We start from the raw sequence: 18,485 nt of genomic DNA, 5'->3' as shown, positions 1-18,485 counted from the left end.
TTAGTGTGTGAAGCCAATGGAAAATTTAACTAAATAGTTGAAATACGTTTCATAAAACACCATGGATGAGGCTGCAACACAAATTTATCCATTTTATTGACACAACAAAAGTATAAATATGTCTACAAAGATTCATTAAAGTTTCAGTTACAATAACCAAATGTTTTGCATAAGTTTACCTGCTTCAAAAATAAAAGCCTTTGCATCCTTCAATGACTACTGCAGGGTGAGATGTTTACCTACCAGCTCTTAGTAACAACACAACAATATTCTATGGTCTGATGAATTGTCATTTCAGCTCCAGTCTGTAGCTGTTCCAGTTCTGATTGAACACTGCTGCTGTGAGGAGGCCTGTGATTCACAACTGCCACATCAGCGGATAAAAACAGTTAAGAAGCTTAGGATGGCTCAACCAAGGACACTTGAAGAATGAGGAGCGCTATACAACGTGGGCATCATCAGTCACATAGTAGCAGATTTTAAGTATTACTGTTAAATTACCACAGAAACACGTTTTACATGGCGACAGGTGTGAACAGAAGGTAGATTAGGATATCACGTCAGTTTTAACGCACTGCTGCTTCTTGTTGGAGGCAAATGATTCACACTAAACACAGTACCTGAGTGCTGCAACATCTAAAGAAAGGAAAACAGCATTTAAACTTCAAAGGACAGGTCTATTAATATGGCATGTAGCTATATGGACACTATGACTGATATCAGAATCAAAGTACCCATCCAGTTACTTCATCAAATATCTGCAACAAGGGCTACAAACATTAATAAGTGTGTTACGATAAAGACCACAGCTCAGGAGGTGTATCTTCTGCACAAAGCTAACATATTAAAACATTGTTCATAAACAGTAAAGCTCTTACATGTGTCGGACCATGAATTGAAATGAATCATAGTGCAGGGTTCCTTTTAAGTATGAGGACATTATGTTGAACTTATAAATGACTGACAGGCTGTTTGACGACTCAAACTTTATGGTTTCTGTGCAAATGTTTTACAGCCCTCTACTTTAATACTTCTCTTTTGAAATTTTGAAAAACTGAAAAATTATACTTAATATATATTCTGTATGCGCTGCATCTAAAATGAGTAAAAGTGAATTCAGGTCAACGGGTTAGTCCTCAACAGTTTTATAAATGTTTTTAAGGCTTTCTAAATTCCAGATCTGATAGTGTAGCAGTGACTGGCTGAACCGGAGTGCATCGTGTTCTTAGTGCAAATTATCAAGAAAAACTTGCTGAATGTCATATTAATATGCATAGTAGCAGGATCAATAACAGTATCATAATGTGTGTTTGTACAGGATTCTGTCTCACTTTCTGTTTATAATCAATGAAAAAACACTGAGAGCGATGTCTTCAGCATTAACCTCAGCATCACTACAGCATTTACTTCCCTGCCTCAGCTGGTATCGATTTGAAGTGAGCTCAGCCCAGTCTGATAACATCTCAGTCTTACATACAACTACACTCTGTACATTCACAGGTTAAGGCTAGTGCAGCCACCAGCCCTTTTCATTTATCCCTGCACTGTGTACTAAGATCTTCTTCTAATAAAATAAAAAAAGATAGAAAAATAACCATATTATTAGTTTATACAGCTCAGTAAATTAAGGTTTTGCCAACTGATAGAAGGATGTGACTGTTAGAGGCTTGTCTGAGTGTTCAGGAGGGGAGAGGAGACGGGACTCTGTTGGTGTCTGGACTCCTGAGAGGAGGCTCAGGATCCAGCTCAAAGCTAATGTTTACAAAAGATGCTGCAGATGCCTCTGGCTGCTCCACGGTAGCAGAATGTGGAGACGTGGGATCATCCTGCTGCTCTCTCTGCTGCTCTGCAAACCGACGTTCCGCCTCCTCAGCCAGACGGTTCTCCTCCTCTTCCTCCTCCTCCTGCAGGAAGACGCCAGCGTACTAAGCATTTAAAACTATACAAATGTGAGTAAACAGCTTCTACGGTGTGACTTTCTTCATATTTGCATATGAGGATCAAGGATGTGTGTGTGCGCTCTGGTCAGACCTCTTTCTTTATGCGGTAGTACTCGTCGATAGCATACTGGTACTTTGGAGTGGTGATGCCGAATAGAGAGGCCAGTCTTTCTCCCATGTAGTCACACACTGCAGCACAGACACACACACACACTCATTATCTTTCAACACTTGCTTCACCTTCTGTGTTGTGATAACCCCAGATACTAAATATGACAAATGTGAAACAAGCACAATGTGATACATTCCTAAAACCGTTCTGACATTTATTAGCTTATATGTCATGCTAATGTGCATAATTTAGTTCTTTCTAATCATAAAGACTATTTCAGATATCGTCGTTCTTCCCAGGACTTTTACCACTCGCGTGCATGGGGTTTGTTAGTATAGATATCCACTATTTAACTACACATATCTGCAGTTGCATAATGAATGGTTGTAATTAGGGATGTCCGATAATATCGGCATAAAAATGTAGTATCAGTCAATATCATTATCGTTTTTTTGCCTATCATGGAAACTAAACTAATGCCTGGATTTTAAAGTTGTACAGTATAGTTGCCAGATTGTAACAGACTCATAGGGAGAGGGAGAGTGTGAAGTGTTGTTTGAGACAAATAAAAAATATATATATGGTATTTTTTACATAAGTTAAGTTGAAGTAGTTTTCTTATTTTGCACAGACGATGTTTACATTTAGAAAGCCTTGTTGCATTTGAGAATGCATCCAATGGGGCATCACAATTAAATTTGGCATGATGTGTTAATTCCACGACAGGAGATATGTGATGTTACCTAAAATTATTAAATAGCCCACATATATCGGTATCAGCTGATATCGGAATCGGAAATTGAGAATCAGACAATATCGGCATGTCGGTTATTGGCAAAAAAAAAAAGCCAGTATCGGACATCCCTAGCTGTAATTACTTTCAGATATTTACGGTTTTATTCTGACTAGTCATAATTCTACTTCAAGACGTATATCATACCCCTCAATTCAACATATCTACATGGTCCTTTTAAGATATAACAAATTTAAGTTTGAACTACTCAAAATGACATTATAGACATCTCAAACTGGAATAATGATCACTCAAATGTAATTACAGTAAGTGGGAAGTGGTGATAGTTTGCTTTTTAGGCATAATAAGGCACTGTAACCGCATATGGAAAGCCATTTTACCGCTACATTAGTTTTCTGATCCTGTCCAGACATCGTTGTGAGTCTTCAGGTGTTTGAAGATACCAAAAAACGACAATATATTGTACTGTAATGTGCTCTATCTGAACAATGCTTCAGTTCTCTCCTGTCTGTAACAACTTTTCTAATAAGTTCTTTTTATTTTATGGCATTTTCTAACAATCATATCCACCACAGCAAGGACGGTTAGGTTCATAAACAATGTCCAAAGCCTTTTCTGTTCCAGTATCCAATGGCAAGCTCCACATTAGGAGCATCACACACAACAATTTGGACTAGTCTGAATCATGTTTAAGACATCTCCAACTATCATTCGGACTATTTAAAACTGAGTTACAGATAATTCTTAACTGTCAGAATGATGTTACAGATATCTGTAAGTAAAGGCTAAAGTGGCTTGTCATGAGCACACCTCCCACAGCTCATGATGTTTTAGGTTTTCTAACAGTCGACTACCTGAGATAGTGGAGGTTGCCATTCTCCACATGTGGAACCAGAAGTAAGGGCCCCAGGTCAGTTTGGACTGGAAAACACAAGACAGCAAAACAACATGTATCAGACTTTACAGGTATCCTTTACAGGTGTCTCCTCAGCTGCTCAATTTGTCACTATGTTCACCAGTGGCACAATAACTAACATCTTCTGTCTGATGTTTGGTGCAGGTAATTTTCTGAACAGCTGTGTTTGTAAAGCCGTTTCAAAATGAAAAGCATCATCTGGAAATGATGCTGAAGAGTGCAGTGAGACTAAAACAAACGTTTGCGCTATGGACTGTAAAAACCAAAGTATTGAAAATGCATCGAAGCTCCATGAAGCTGAGAGAAACAGCAGAGTACGGTGATAATTCTCTAGAGCAGCCTCTGTCACTTACAAGAAGTAATGTGATTCATGGGTATTCCAAAAACATTTATGGCTGCTTTAAACTTTTCTGACTTTTTATGTTCTCTAAAATGGAACAAGGATTTGAAAATGAGAGTTGTGCACACAAACCTAAAGAAACAGAAGCTGCATCTTCTGGCTAAGCAGTCTCTGTCTCTATAAAAGATTAATTGTTTCAATAAAATCATATACAAAACTTATGATCCCAGCCTACCGGATCTGTAGTAGTGACGTCTTTCTTCACAGGCACCTCTTCTTCCTCCTCTTCATCAGTGCTGTACTCCTCCATGGTCTCTCCACTGGCAAAGTAGATGGTCCTGCGGGGAACCTTCACCTTCCCCTGCCTCCCTGCACTGTCCCCCATCTCCACACTCTCAAATTCTGCTGCTCCTGCACACTGATGAAGATACAAAATTTATTTATTTTATTTAGCATTCATTTAACCAGGTTAGTCCCATTGAGATCAGATATCTCCTTCACACGGGACACCTGGCCAAGGGGGCAGCAGCACTGTCACATTAAAAAACAGTAAACAACAGATGAAATTAACATTAAAACTTGTTCACATAAAACACTTGCATACAGACCAGGTAGACTGTAATGATTTCTCCAGAGCTTTAAACTCATTCAGCATAACAAGGGCTTGAAGTTAAAGTTGAGATTGTAATTTATTCCAAGCATTAAGTGCAGAAAACCTAAATGCTTTCCTGCCCAGTTCAGATCGTACTTTGGGGACGACAGATCACAGAGTATCCATAGATGGGAGATTATGACTTCCATGTTTCCTTGTTAAAAGACAAGACAAATAGGAAGGAACAGTACCCAGAATGGGTTCTGTAAATAAACACCAACGACTGAGATGTGTCGGTCACTTAAAGATGCCCATTTAACTTTAGAATAGAGCACACAGTGGTGAGTAAGGGAACCACATCTGATAATGAATCTCAGCACCCCATGGTACACACTAACATGAGAAGACAATTAGCAGAAGCCTTCATAAACAACACATCTCATAGTCAATAACAGGCAAAAGGGTTTTTTCTAACAATTTCTATTTCACACAAAAAGAAAAGCAAGACTTGTTTCTGTAATAAAATCCTAATAAGAGTTTCAGTTTTTTACCATATACTGAATGTGCTCCTTAAAAGACAAATGATCGTCAGTTAAAAATCTTAGATATATAAAAGTCGATACCAACTCTATTACTTCACCATTTTATATTAAAATGTTGTCCAAACAGTGATCTGGCAGTTTTTGAAGTAGTAAAGAACGTACATTTTGTTTTATCTGCATGTAAAAACAAGTTGCAGATGATAAAGTTGTTCCTGGAATCTATCAAACGCAAGTTCGCCAATTTTTCTCTTCCGTCCCCATCCAGGGAGATTAGCAGTTTCATGGGTTATAAACTTCTTGATTATATTATGCACAGTGGACAAATGAACTTCAAGATCTCTGGAGATGGTCTTGTGACCTTGAAATTATTCATATTTTTCCACAATTTTGCTTCTGAAGTCCTCAGACACTTCTGGGCTCATCCTTCTGTTCTCCATGCTTGGTGTGACACACAACACAAAGGCTGAGTCAACTTCTATACATTCTAACTGGCTTCAGGTGTGATTTCTATATTGCCAGAACCTGTTACTTGCCACAGGTGAGTTTAAACGAGTGTCACATGTTTGAAATAAAATGATTTACCCACAGTTTTAAAAGGGTGCCAACAATTTTATCCAGCCCATTTTTTAAATGTGGTGTAAAGTTATGTCAATTTTGGCATTTTTCTTCTGCTTTTTAGTGTTTTTCCAATGCACATCAAGGAAATAAACACGTGTATACCAAAAACATTTGTAATTGCAACAATTTCTGGGAGAAATGGTGTATTTTCTGGAAAAATTCCAGGGGTGCCAATACTTTCGTCCATAACTGTAAATAGTGAATAATAATGGGCCCGGCACAGAACCTTGAGGGACGCCCTTTTTCACTTGCAGTACTTCAGAGGAAGACCCTCCATCTGAACAGCCTGGATTCTGCTTGTAAGATAATTTTAACTACCCAACTGCTAGTTGAGAAAGACCAATAGCTGAAACACTGATTAAAGTAATGTGGTCAACAGTGTCAAACGCCTTTGAAAAGTCAATAAAGAGGGACAAACAGCATTACTTCTTGTCGAGAGCTTCAGTTATATCATTTACTTGTAACAGTACTGTGATTTTAGTGAAAACTTGACTGAAATGGTGACAAAATCGAATTGGTGGCCAGAAACTCTTTAACCTGTTCACTGACCACAGATTCCAGCACCTGTCCCAGAACAGAGAGTGTAGATATCGGTCTGTAAATGTTTGAAATACTTGGGTCACCTCCTTTTTGGAAAAACGTGTATATTAACATTATTACACAACAGTTCTGTGAGGTGTAACCCTGGATTTTAATCATTCAGTCTTGATAGCAGGGCAGAAGTATAACAGGCTGGAAGTGCTCTCCTACGTTTAGCACAATTAAATCACACAAAACACAGGCAACTCTCCAAAGTTATTTAACGACCGCTGTATGTAAAGCATTACTCCTACCAACATGTACTGTAGCTGTACATGGGGGAAATTAAAGTAAATCCGGTCAAATTTAATGTCAACACACGGTTACCACAGCAAAGCATTGTTACCTTAGTTAGCTCACTTTAGCCACTTAGTGTTTATTGACCGTTAGCTTCTTAGCTAGGGAAGTACTTGGTTAATACTCTAACTAGTCTTTGATTTAACTTTCACGTACACGACGACGGACAAAGTTGTATCAGTATCAACTAACCTTATCAGCTTCCATAGTTTGTCCCAAAGAAACGTTGACATTAGTCAAATACAACGACAAATCTGCCATCTCAGTAATCGCCTGACTGCAAACGTGTCTGTGACGTAAACACTTCCTGTCCCGGTTCTTCATAATAAAATGCAAAAAGTAGGTCATGTTGAAACTCGTCAGCCACTGTAGTCTTTTGTATTTTTGATAACTGTTCTACCCAATACAGCTGCATAAATTAATCGATTTATTAAATAACTGTCAACCATTAAAGTAATTGCCAACTATTTTGATATTCAAATAATCAGTAAACATCTCAATAAATTTAAATAAATAAATATAGCATTAGGAAATCAAATTAAATTAGCCTTTATCAGTACAAGCAGCCCTGCATAAAAAATAAACATTTGATTTTTACACAGATTCACATATTTATGGCCTCCTAACCATATTTATTTAGTTCATAGGTTTATTATTTTATTTGTTTGTTTATTTAATATAGATATGTGTCAACTAACAACAGGTTGAACCAAAAGTGATAGGTGGCCTCTTTAGTAGCTCCATCCATGTCAGAGTTTATTCTATCTATCTATCTATCTATCTATCTATCTATCTATCTATCTATCTATCTATCTATCTATCTATCTATCTATCTATCTATCTATCTATCTATCTATCTATCTATCTATCTATCTATCTTCAGTCCTAGCCGTTGGTAATCTGGCTTTTATTTTGACAGCAGTGACCGGTAGCGGTGGTTCTTGCCGCCGGCAGCTTGACGCTCTCCAGTGAGGAGGGTGCTCTGCTTGTGTTTTGGTCCAGTCGACCCCACGCACCAAAATGACAGCGAGGAAGTCTGGTTCACGACTGGAGACCGAGATAGAGCGGTGCCGCTCAGAGAGCCAGTGGGACAAGATACCGGAGCTGGTGCGACAGCTCTCGGCCAAACTAATATCCAACGGTAAGAAGCGTTTGGGTTTCCCGGTTTATCCGCTCATTCAGCCGACGAGGCCTTCCCTCTGGCCTCAGTCCTCGGTGCTTCCTGACAGCAGCAGCCGATGCTGGGAGTTCTCAGCTCTGCTCTGCTTGGAGCCAGTTAGCCAGTAAAGGTCAAGAGAGAGACTTTTAGTCTAGAGGGAGATGGTTCTACTTTTGGGCGGATTGATGTGAACACGCTGTAAAACAGTTTTAGGACAGGAACAGTTTGTGTGGTGACAGTTCTGCCCCTGGATCGCTTTACTCTCCACTCAAGCGGAACTTCGTTCAGAAATCTGTCATTAGGTTAATGTTGTCGTTGCTGGACCTGTGTGACAAGCTTTATGAATTACCGACCTCCATCCCAACAATCAGAGTTGTAGCAGTAAAACGACAGGACTGTTTCACCTCCTCCTCGTTGGCCTCTTGTTACCAAACTGACAGATTTTTGCTGCTCGAAAGTCCTAACACGACTCACAGTTGTGGTTTCAATGAAACAAAATGACCTCTGCTGGGTTAACTATTGGAGCCGAATTCTACATAAGATTAATATTATTAGTTATATGCCTTAATATGGACTCAGGGAATGTCACAGGTTTGATGAACCCACTGAAGAGTCAAACTTGGTACTTTTTAAATGGTAGTTTGGCGTCACAGCTAGCTCTACTAAGATAGATAGATAGATAGATAGATAGATAGATAGATAGATAGATAGATAATTAATCCTGAGGGAAATTTAAGCATTCAGCAGCTTACATACAGTATATACTCAGAAAAAAACTTGCTGTACAATACTATAAAAAGTACACTTCTAATTTAAAAATCTATAGAAATACTAAATGTAATTAAAATTCAGTATACTCGCGGTTAAACTCCTTGTTGATGGAGCTGGACAGTGAAACTGTCAGGAGAAAATAGTTATTAATGACAGTGTGATATTTAAATTTGCGAATTAACAAGTAACGGACCATGCAGTATGAATTTCATGCTTTGGTTTTATGTATATATTCCTATTTGTGTACATGTGACATCATTAGCATCGTTCACATTGACAGGGATTTTTCATTTTTCTTCGTGACATTTGATTTGAAAAGTAGATGACGATATAATATGCAAACACATTCACTAGAATGGCATGTAAAAATTATCATCTCCCATCTTCACAATCAAATCTTCCTGTTACTTCTATGTTTAAATATCATTTCATGATTTTCTAAATCATATGGTTCTGTGGTACTGGGAATGTTGCTCTGTCCTGCAACCATTTGAAATAGCAGAGACAAACTGCTCATGTTGCTTTTAATGCATTTAATTACCATAAAAGTATTGAAAATGATTAAAAATTCCTATTCTGTCCCTGGCATCTTCTTGTCAAGAAAGCTGTATGACAGTTAAACGTAGCCTTAAGAGCCAAACTTCCATAGCTGAGAGATCATTTTGGAAATTAAACATTAAAAATAGAAGATGAGCAACCATTGCCAAGAAAAGTGATTTTATAAAGTGCTCTCTTTGAGTTTTTTAGTTGTATTAGGTAGGGCTGGACCCGAATATCCAAATGTCCAAATATTCAGTCCTGATGGTGGTACCCGGATATTAATTTTGAGATCCGAATATTCGCCTGAGAATTAATTTTAGGTGGCGTTGTGTGTCAGTATAAGGAATAGAGAGGGTGATACCGATGCTCAAAAAAAGGAAAAATCATTTAGAGATTCTCAAATACCACCGAGACACAGGTTGATAGAATGGTGAGCTGACAGACTCTAGGTCAAAGACTATTTACACAAAATATAAAATATGCTGATTTGTTATGCCCCATTTGTATCGTTCAGATTTCTTTTAAACTCCTAAACTTTGCACACTCCATCTCCCACACTGTTCTTTCTATGCTAATGTACTTAAATTAAAGCTGAGACTTGGCATTTTATAGGAATATCCATCAATTTATTTCAAATCAGATGTTCTGAAACCCAGAGCCTGAAGAAAAAACACGTCAAACTGTCCAAACACGGACCGTCTGTACTGCATATATGACAAACAGTATGTGACATCTCTTCACTTTGAGGGAAATAATTTCAGAAAGCTTTATCCTCGTTCCTGGTCTTATTTTCCTATCTTTTTCTTGGTGAGAAGTGTTTGAAATGTGACTGTGTTATAGAAAAAAGGGAATCAGGTGCTACGTTACAGCTGTGAAATAATGAAATGTTGTGGATGATTTCCTAACAGTGTGGAAAATGCTGCTGTTACGGAAGTAATTTGTCACGAGAGCTGTGAGCTGTGGTCAATGACTGGGATCAGTAGCAGGATTACTGGTCATTTCAGCCTTTGAATATCTAAACACACACACACACACACACACACACACACACACACACACACACACACACACACACACACACACAGTCTAAACACATGATTAGCAACTTCATAATTCTGGCTGGTATGTGTTAAATAAAGCTGTGTTTCTATGTACTTAGGTTTACTTGCTGCTCTACCACAAGAGCCACTTACTAGTATCTAGAGCAGAGGTGCCAAACATGTGGCCCACGGGCCAAAACTGGCCCTCCAGAGGGTCCAGTCCGGCCCGCGGGACGACTTTGTAAAGTGTAAAAATTCTAGAGAAGACATTAACTGCAAATTGTAAATTTATAAAACTATAAATTTAAAATAATTTCTAGACCATGACAAGTTGTTTTGATCATACAGTAAAATACTAGATTGTTCATATAGTTGTGGAGTTGCGGTTATTTATAGGTTATTATGTTATGATTTTACTGGTCCGGCCCACTGGACATCAAATTGGGCTCAATGTGGAACCTGAACTAAGATGAGTTTGACACCCCTGGTCTAGGGCATGGACGATGGTTTCTCAATGCTTAGTTAAAGGTTTTTATCTCTGCCGCCATCTCTTGTGGGATCAAACAGAGTTGTTTGTGGTGTCCATGTTCCTTGTCCTGGATTTCCTGAACAGTTAACAATTCATTGAAGTCGCTGTACATCTCTCTCTCTTGCATTTTGAACTGTACATTAGAAGGAACAGAACACAGCTCTGGTATAGCCTAGCCTCAGTGCTGTACTGTGGTGACCTCCATGCTCTGTTCAGGCTGCAGGCTTCGCTTTGATGAGCCTCCTCTGGATGCTCAATGCCAGCCTCCATCTTCTCTGAACACATTCACCAGATATGTGAAACTGTCCATCACCGCTTGTTCCTCTTTCTGCACTGTGAATGGCGCTGGGTTGTTGACATTAAGGGTCATTACTTTAGCCCTTACAGTGGAGACGTTATCATTTGATTGACCCCATATTGTTGCCATTGTTAACCCTCGTGTCGTCCTGTGGGTCAAAATTGACCCGTTTTAAAGTTTGAAAATGTGGAAAAAAAAATTATTTTCACAGTGAAACTTTTGATGTCCACATTTTCAACATTTTTGGGAAATCTTTGAACATTTTTTGCTGGAAAAAAGAAATGTTTCTTAAGAACATTCACAAAAAAAAATCAACCAAAATCCAGCGAAATTCGCTGGATTTTGGTTGATTTTTCTATGAATGTTCTTAAAGAAAATATTAGAAGTTTTACTGATATATATGGAATCACTTTAGATATTTTTAGAATTTTTTTTGGAAGTTTGTACTCATTTTTTGAAAATATTTACAAGAATATTCTTGCCAAATTTGGGGGATTTTTTTTTTTTTTTAAATTTTAGTTATTTATTTATTTTTTTACATAAAACTTTTAAGGAAAACTTTTAAGGAATTATTGGAATTTTCTCCCTGAAGGTTTTGCACATTTTCAGAAATTTGGGGAATTTCTTGCTGAATTTTTGGATTTTTTTCAGACAAGGAAACAATATTTTTTGGTGCCTGTAAATGAGGACAACAGGAGGGTTAATAACTGTTTATATTACTTTCAGCTTCAGTTGAATATCAGTTAATTTTAGATTGACCTTAGATTGGTTGTAGGTTGATCTTAGACTGACTTTAAAGCCATATACATGGAGTAGTATTGATTCCTTGACACTGTTTTATTCACATTATTACAGTGGTGACAGTTCCGATAATTACCCTGAATGTTTGTCTGTGTGTAGATGACTTAGGTGAGCTGTTGTTGGGGGAATGCAAACTCCAGACGTACTTGAAGGAGAATCCCATCAAACAGGGAGCCAGTCCCAGGGGCCCACGACCCAAACTGGTGGAGGTCAGGAAGCACCTCACTGCTGCTCTGGACAGAGGAAACCTCAAGGTAACCCCGCAACGATAGATGGTTAACAGACTGATTCAGTGACTGTGTGGCTCATGCAAACTTCTAATAACAGGGTTTCTGCAGGGCATTCAAAAGCATTAATAGCCATTAAATAGATTTTGCAAAAATTAAGGCCTTAAATTGCATTAACAAATATTAAATTTGATTCTCAGTGGCATTAAAAAAATCTTTCTGTAGTTTTCAAGAAAATATTTAACAATGTATAATAATAATAATAATAATAATAATAATAATAATAATAATAATAATAATAATAATAATATATAATTATAGACTGCGATTTGCCAGATACATACATCTGCGTAAACATGCCAAACCATTGCGATAATTGTTCTGTCCGGTCGGGCACAGTTGCCAAAAACTGGATGTTTGGGAAGTGGTCAGCAGGCTGGACCAGGTGGAGTAGAGCTGGGAAATGGGGAAATGCAAATTCCAGCAAAAATGACTAGAAAATCGTGGAATTCAGAGAATGGCTACAACCTGTTGGTGGTCAAGACGGAGAAGGACTTTGCAGTGTCTGTAAAAAAAAATTAAAAATTAAGCTTGGTACAAGTGTCAACGCCATGAAATCTCACATGCGGTCCGACAGCCACAAATCAGCTGTGAGAGGCAGACAACGGTGAACTGTGGCCAGTTGCTTTCCTGTGACCAACAGTGTAATGTCTTCAGCATCTACTTCAACCACCACAAACAGCACAACTGCAGCTGTAGTGACCACCGCTACCGTCAGAAAATCAAGTAGTCTTCGGGCATCTTTTGAGTCGAATGCAACTCTGCAGGCGGATGTGCTGTGGTGTCTGAACACTGCTGTGCAGCACCACTCATACACATCCAACGAAAGCATTTCTGAATTGTTCCACGCAATGTTTCCAGATTCAGAAATAGTAAAATATAGGAACAGTTTTCATATAAAAATCATCTTTTACAGAAAAAACAAACCTGTGTAATTTTTCTTGAGTTCATGGTCATGGCATTAAAATTTTTTACAGTATAGCATTAAAATGGCATTAAAAAACATTAAATTTGACTAGCTGGTTTCTGCAGAAACCCTGAATAAATCAGTGCATAAGTCCCTAAAGATGCATTTTCACTTTTCAAATTCACATTTTGTGTCTTCCAGCCTGATTACCTCCAGGAGACCAGCCTGCTGATGGCCAAGCTCTGCTATGTGGAGGGAGACTACAGAGATGCTCTAGGTAGCCCACACATGCTTCATTTTTTGGTTTTTAGCTCACTTTCTGATTTCAGTATTGATCTGAATAAAAAACTAAGGAGTCAATCAGTTTATCCATTGATTATGAATGATGTTTTGACAGGTCACTACGGCAGGGTGAGCCTGGATGACATGCAGCTGGTGGGAGCTCCTGTATACAGGTTGTCCATGATAGCGGAGGCTTATGCTACTAAAGGTACACACAGACCCAAAGTCATCGATTCATGTCTCGTGACCTTCTTCAACTCGCTTCACCTGTCTTCATTCTAATGTGCCTTAATCTGCGCAGTACTCCTTCTCTCCACATGGTGGCAGTACAGTGTCACTGCTGATCAACAGCATAATATGAATGAATGCACACAGGACAGGCGTTTGTCCTTGAATAATGGGTATTTAGTTGATATATTAGTTGTTTTTTTATTGTCATTCTGTTCTGTAATCAGATGCAGAACAGACCATTTCTGACTATGCCAACTAAAATTATTCACATTTTCAGTCCCAAAGCACTTGAATAACATTCATCAGTAACAGAAATTGATCATCCTGCTGTCATAAAGTGTAAAATACAGATACAAAACGTGATAACCGTCACGCTTCGTTAGTTTTCCTGCCACCCTGATGATTGTCCCTGTCTCCGCCCAGGGTTGTGTCTAGAGAAGGTCCCAGCTGCCTCTCCATCTCTGTCCAATAAGAACACTGGGTCTCCACTGTCCAATAGGAACACAACAGAGCGGGACCAGGAAATCATCACCTGCTATGAAAAATCTGGAGACATTGCTTTGCTCTACCTGCAGGAGGCTGAGAAGGTGTGTGTGAGTGTGTGAGGGTGTGAAATTGGCCCACTAGCTGATAACTACCTAGAGCAGTGTTTTCTTCTAGTGTCACACAAGCGCTCATCAAATATCTTGCCATCTCTGAGCATGTGTGATGAGTACTCTGCTGCCTGTGTGCAAGTTTGAGTAATGCGCTGCCACCCATGATAGCCAGCTGGCAAACAAATGTCTTCCTCTTTATTTGGAGAATGTCTGAGAAGATGCGCAGACTGAGTGAACGGCAGTAAATCACAGGAGGAGACAAATCAAACAATCCTACTAAGAATGTATTAGAATCTTGTGAAAAATATTCCCTGAATTCAACAAGAAAACCAAACCGTGAAACACTATAGGTGTGTTTTAGGGAATAATGTAAAATGGTCTCAGTGTGCCCACTGAGAGAAAGAAACATAACTTACAGGAATCTTTTAAAATCTCATAGTGATATTATAGATTAGGTAAAGAAGGTAAACTATGATGAGGTCTATGGATTCCACTAGCAGTTGTTTCCACAATCTGCTGGTTGTTTTATGAATTTTTTGATTGATAAAATATATATCAAAACGTATTTGACTGTCTTTTTTTTGTCTAACTAATCCAAAAAATGTATATGTAAGACACAGTAAAACAGCAAACCAGAGCTGGAACCAGATAATTTAGGGCATTTGTTTTCTAGGGCTGGACCCAAATATCTGGATGTCCGAATACTCGGTCGTTACGGTGGTATCCGAATATTTATTTTGAGATCTGAATATTCGGACCCCCCCCCCCCCCCCCCCCCCCCCCCCCCCCCGTCGGACGTTAAGGACCGAACCGAATGTTTGGATATTCATCATTCATCTGGGCCGAATATCCGGAGCCCACAAATTGCTATTCAGGCCAGCCCTGTTGTTTTCAAAATAGAATAAAAAGGAGATTCAATTTCCTGCTGATTCATTACTAGATTATTCAATGAATGTCTTTAACTCGATCTCCAGCATAATTACCTCAAAACACAAATAAAACCAGCAGATTGTGACACTAATCAACACTAACCTCTATATGTTGTCCCTCCCATTTACCTGACTGTATTGATGATCCAAGAAAAACAACAGGAACATGTATTCCCTGTAAAGGTATTCACCCCCTTTTATTTCTTTTCAACACTGAATCATGGTCAGTATAATTTGGCTTTTTTTTGACAATTTACAAAAAGACTGTTTCTTGTCAAAGTGAAAATGTATTTCTACAAAGTATTGTCAGTTAATTAACCCTGTAAAAGCCACTGTTGCAGAAATACATCAGTTTTATTTTTTAATGTGATTTTCTATTTCATATATTTTTTTCTTTTTTGTTTTTTATGCTAATTTCTTATATATGTATATATATGTAATTTTGTATTATATTTGTTATATATATATAAAACAAATATAATACAAATTATATATATAATTTTTAAAATTTTATATATATTTATATATATATAAATATTTATTATATATATATAGAATTTCCTTTTTTGTTGTTTATGCTAATTTTCTTCTATATTTGGGTTTATATATTATTATTTTATTTCGATTTATATATATTATGTATTATATATATTTTATATATATCGATTTATATGTTATATATATTTTTCTCTCTCTCTCTCTCTCTCTCTCTCTCTCTATATATATATATATATATATATATATATATATATATATATATATATATATATATATATATATATATATATAAAAATAAAAATAAATTTTTTATTTTCATAATTTTTTTGCTATTTTTTTTTTCTATATTTGGGTCTTACAGGGTTAATATTAATTTACCCCATTCCAGTTGGGTTTAGCAGACGTACCTTTGGCCTCAGTTACAGCATTGATCCTGTGTTAATAGGTCTCAATGCCTTTGATTTTGAATCTACACAGACATAAATGAGCCAGTTTCAATCGTGAAATCTTGTTGGAGAGTGTTTTTCCCCCCAAAAATGGTTATCTTAGATTCCACATTATTATTATAAATACATAGCCGGTACAAAGATGACTCACCGTAGCTCATTATTTTTAGTTAACCCAGTTTTTCATTCAGCCAGCAGCAGCCACTTATCAAACACTGGAAAGTCAGTCTTTGCATTGTACATTGACACACTTTGGCTGATTTGAAGCATTTTTCTGTAAAGATAGAAGATTTTGGCTTAGTTTGGAAGTTGTCAAGCAAAATTTTCTATGATTTGTATTTGTATGTTTCTGTAGGCGTTATCAGCTGGGATTCAGAACCGCAGCCCAAAGCCTGGCCCAACAGCCCAGGACCAGGAACTGGGCTACTTCCTGGAGACGGGCCTGCAGAGAGCCCATGTCATCCACTTCAAGAATGGGTAAGAAAGACAAGCAGCTGGTGGTGGATTGATGGACAGATGCAGGAGTTGTCTTCAGAACTCACAGAGAGATTCAGTTTAAAAGCCCATTACTGACTCTCAGTATTCACACTGCTTTTGCTCTCACTGAACTTTTTTCGAGTTTGGAAAGGGCGTCAGTTGCCCAAACAGAAATCACGAACAACCCTTTGTGGGCACTTTCCACCCACTTTGCAGTTGTTGTGTTACAAAGCTGCTGACCAGTGGATAAAATCTGAGAAGTGTGAACACAGTTAAGTAACAAACACAATGCAGCTCCAAGTAGTTCTCAGTGTTGCTGTTTGAAGTCCAGCAAAGATAGCTTCAGTGTTGCAGCAGCTGCTCAGGCCTTGTGCTGGAGGACATAACTTTGTAGTAAACCACATGAAATCCGTCTGTGTGCGCAGCTTGTTTTTGCCCATTGCTGCATCATTTTTCTGCTCTGAATATATCCAGCATTTCAGTCTCAGGAGCAGGAAAGAGAGTGACGGTAAAATATGTAGAAATTATAGATGTGGTCTTTTTATCCATATTAAATTCTGGTGTCAGATATAAAAACCTCATCACACAGCAAGTAATGAATTCAAACTAACATTATCTGACATAATTTCTGCTCTCATTTGAAGCTCCCAGCATGTAAGATTGCCTAGCGCAGCATGAAATGTCTAAAAAGTATAAACAAACATCAAAGATGGCTGTGAGACTTGTGAATGTTAATGCTGGGGATGTAGTTTGCTCAGCTTTAGGATGCCACCTTAAGACTGCTGCCGTGCCATCTTGAACTGTCAAGGTTCCAGCTGACAGAAACACCAGCTGCATTTGTACCCATGCACTGATTTACACACTGATGGACAGAGGGAATGCTGTGGATGTGCTCTGAAGTGTAAAGATTTGTCTGTGTTGAGACATTACAGTGTCTAGCAAGTGTTTTTCTTCCTGTTTCTCACCATAGCAACCTGACACAAGGAGTGAGCAGGTTTCGGGAGATTCTTCGGGCTGTTGAGACAAGAACCACTCAGAACCTACGCATGGTGAGGAATGAGTTGTGAGGTTTTCTGTTTATTTTGATGAGAGATTAAGTGATGTTTGAACTTCGCTTCCCTCAGGCTCCTCATTTGACTTACTGAAAGGACTGGTTTGACATTTTGGAAACATACTTACTCACTTGATTTGTGATGTGTTATTTACTGAGCATTGGAGGCCCTAGAAGGCGGGTTTTCTTCACCTCAGACAAAGCCAGAGTGTCCCCCTGTTTCCAGTCTTTATGCTAATAGCTACTGGCTCCAGGTTCATATTGACTGATATGAGAGTGATATCAGTGTTATTTCTGGCCTCGTCCAGACTGACCAATCAAGTATGTTTTTTGGCAAATTGTCACGTCTGCAGTTTATGCCTTACCTTCTTTGTAGTGTTTTGATGTATGCTGACTAGGATGTACCACACTGGTCCCAGCTTCTCCCTCATGACCTCCCACTTCTTCTGTCTGAAATGCTCCTTGTTAGAATTGTACGCAGTCCGGTTCGCTAATCCGGTGAATGCAATTTGGCACACGTACAGATGATTTTAGAAAACCTGGAAGATGCAAAAAAATAAAAAAAAAATGTCATGAAATGTGAATTTGGAAAATCAGATCCAGCATTTTTGGAGATGATTTGAATTGTGATTCTCAGCCGATTTCTAAAGATGCTTCTCAGAAGTGATGTCATTCTGCGTGCTGTGTGACAACATAGCACACAACATGTGATAAAGATGTCAAGTCCTGAGTGAGGAACATGCTGAGCAGAATCAGTTCTGGGTAACATGGAGAACAAGACTCCATGGACAGTTTTGTGGCTGAAATAAAGTGACTTGAAAGCACAAGGCAAGATGATAGACCTCTATTTGTCATTTTTCTGCACTGGCCACCGTGTCTCCAGCATCGCTATGTGCTTACTGGCGACTGCATCAGTAACCCATGCAGGTAATTACACACAAATCTGATGTGAG

The 18,485-nt window shown here is 38.3% G+C and overlaps 2 protein-coding genes across 5 annotated transcripts in view; one reads left to right on the top strand and one right to left on the bottom strand.

Moving 5' to 3' along the window:
• Window positions 1-79: 79 nt before the first annotated feature.
• Window positions 80-7,000, bottom strand: fam177a1 (family with sequence similarity 177 member A1). The gene is made up of 5 exons (XM_023289975.3): window positions 6,883-7,000; window positions 4,298-4,480; window positions 3,661-3,727; window positions 2,032-2,129; window positions 80-1,904 (listed from the first exon to the last, which is right to left on the bottom strand). The coding sequence occupies exons 1-5, from the start codon at window positions 6,949-6,951 to the stop codon at window positions 1,680-1,682; spliced, it is 642 nt and encodes a 213-aa protein (XP_023145743.2). The 5' UTR covers window positions 6,952-7,000; the 3' UTR covers window positions 80-1,679.
• A 642-nt stretch (window positions 7,001-7,642) lies between these two features.
• ttc7b (tetratricopeptide repeat domain 7B) overlaps window positions 7,643-18,485 on the top strand; it is a 37,787-nt gene continuing 26,944 nt past the window's right edge. For 2 of the 4 annotated variants that reach the window (XM_055006084.1, XM_055006083.1), the window contains exons 1-7: window positions 7,643-7,831; window positions 11,928-12,082; window positions 13,224-13,299; window positions 13,420-13,512; window positions 13,959-14,122; window positions 16,360-16,481; window positions 17,452-17,530. In XM_055006084.1, the coding sequence (XP_054862059.1) occupies window positions 7,711-7,831; window positions 11,928-12,082; window positions 13,224-13,299; window positions 13,420-13,512; window positions 13,959-14,122; window positions 16,360-16,481; window positions 17,452-17,530 (810 nt within the window). In that variant the 5' untranslated portion in view covers window positions 7,643-7,710. The remainder of the gene's footprint in view (window positions 7,832-11,927; window positions 12,083-13,223; window positions 13,300-13,419; window positions 13,513-13,958; window positions 14,123-16,359; window positions 16,482-17,451; window positions 17,531-18,485) is intronic. The other 2 variants (XM_055006085.1, XM_055006086.1) reach the window with 2 other exon arrangements.

The sequence above is a fragment of the Amphiprion ocellaris genome, chromosome 20 (assembly GCF_022539595.1).
Source record: "Amphiprion ocellaris isolate individual 3 ecotype Okinawa chromosome 20, ASM2253959v1, whole genome shotgun sequence".
Classification (NCBI taxonomy): Eukaryota; Metazoa; Chordata; class Actinopteri; family Pomacentridae; genus Amphiprion; species Amphiprion ocellaris.
Note: the sequence above shows the minus strand (reverse complement) of the source record. Positions and strands in the feature narration are given on the sequence as shown.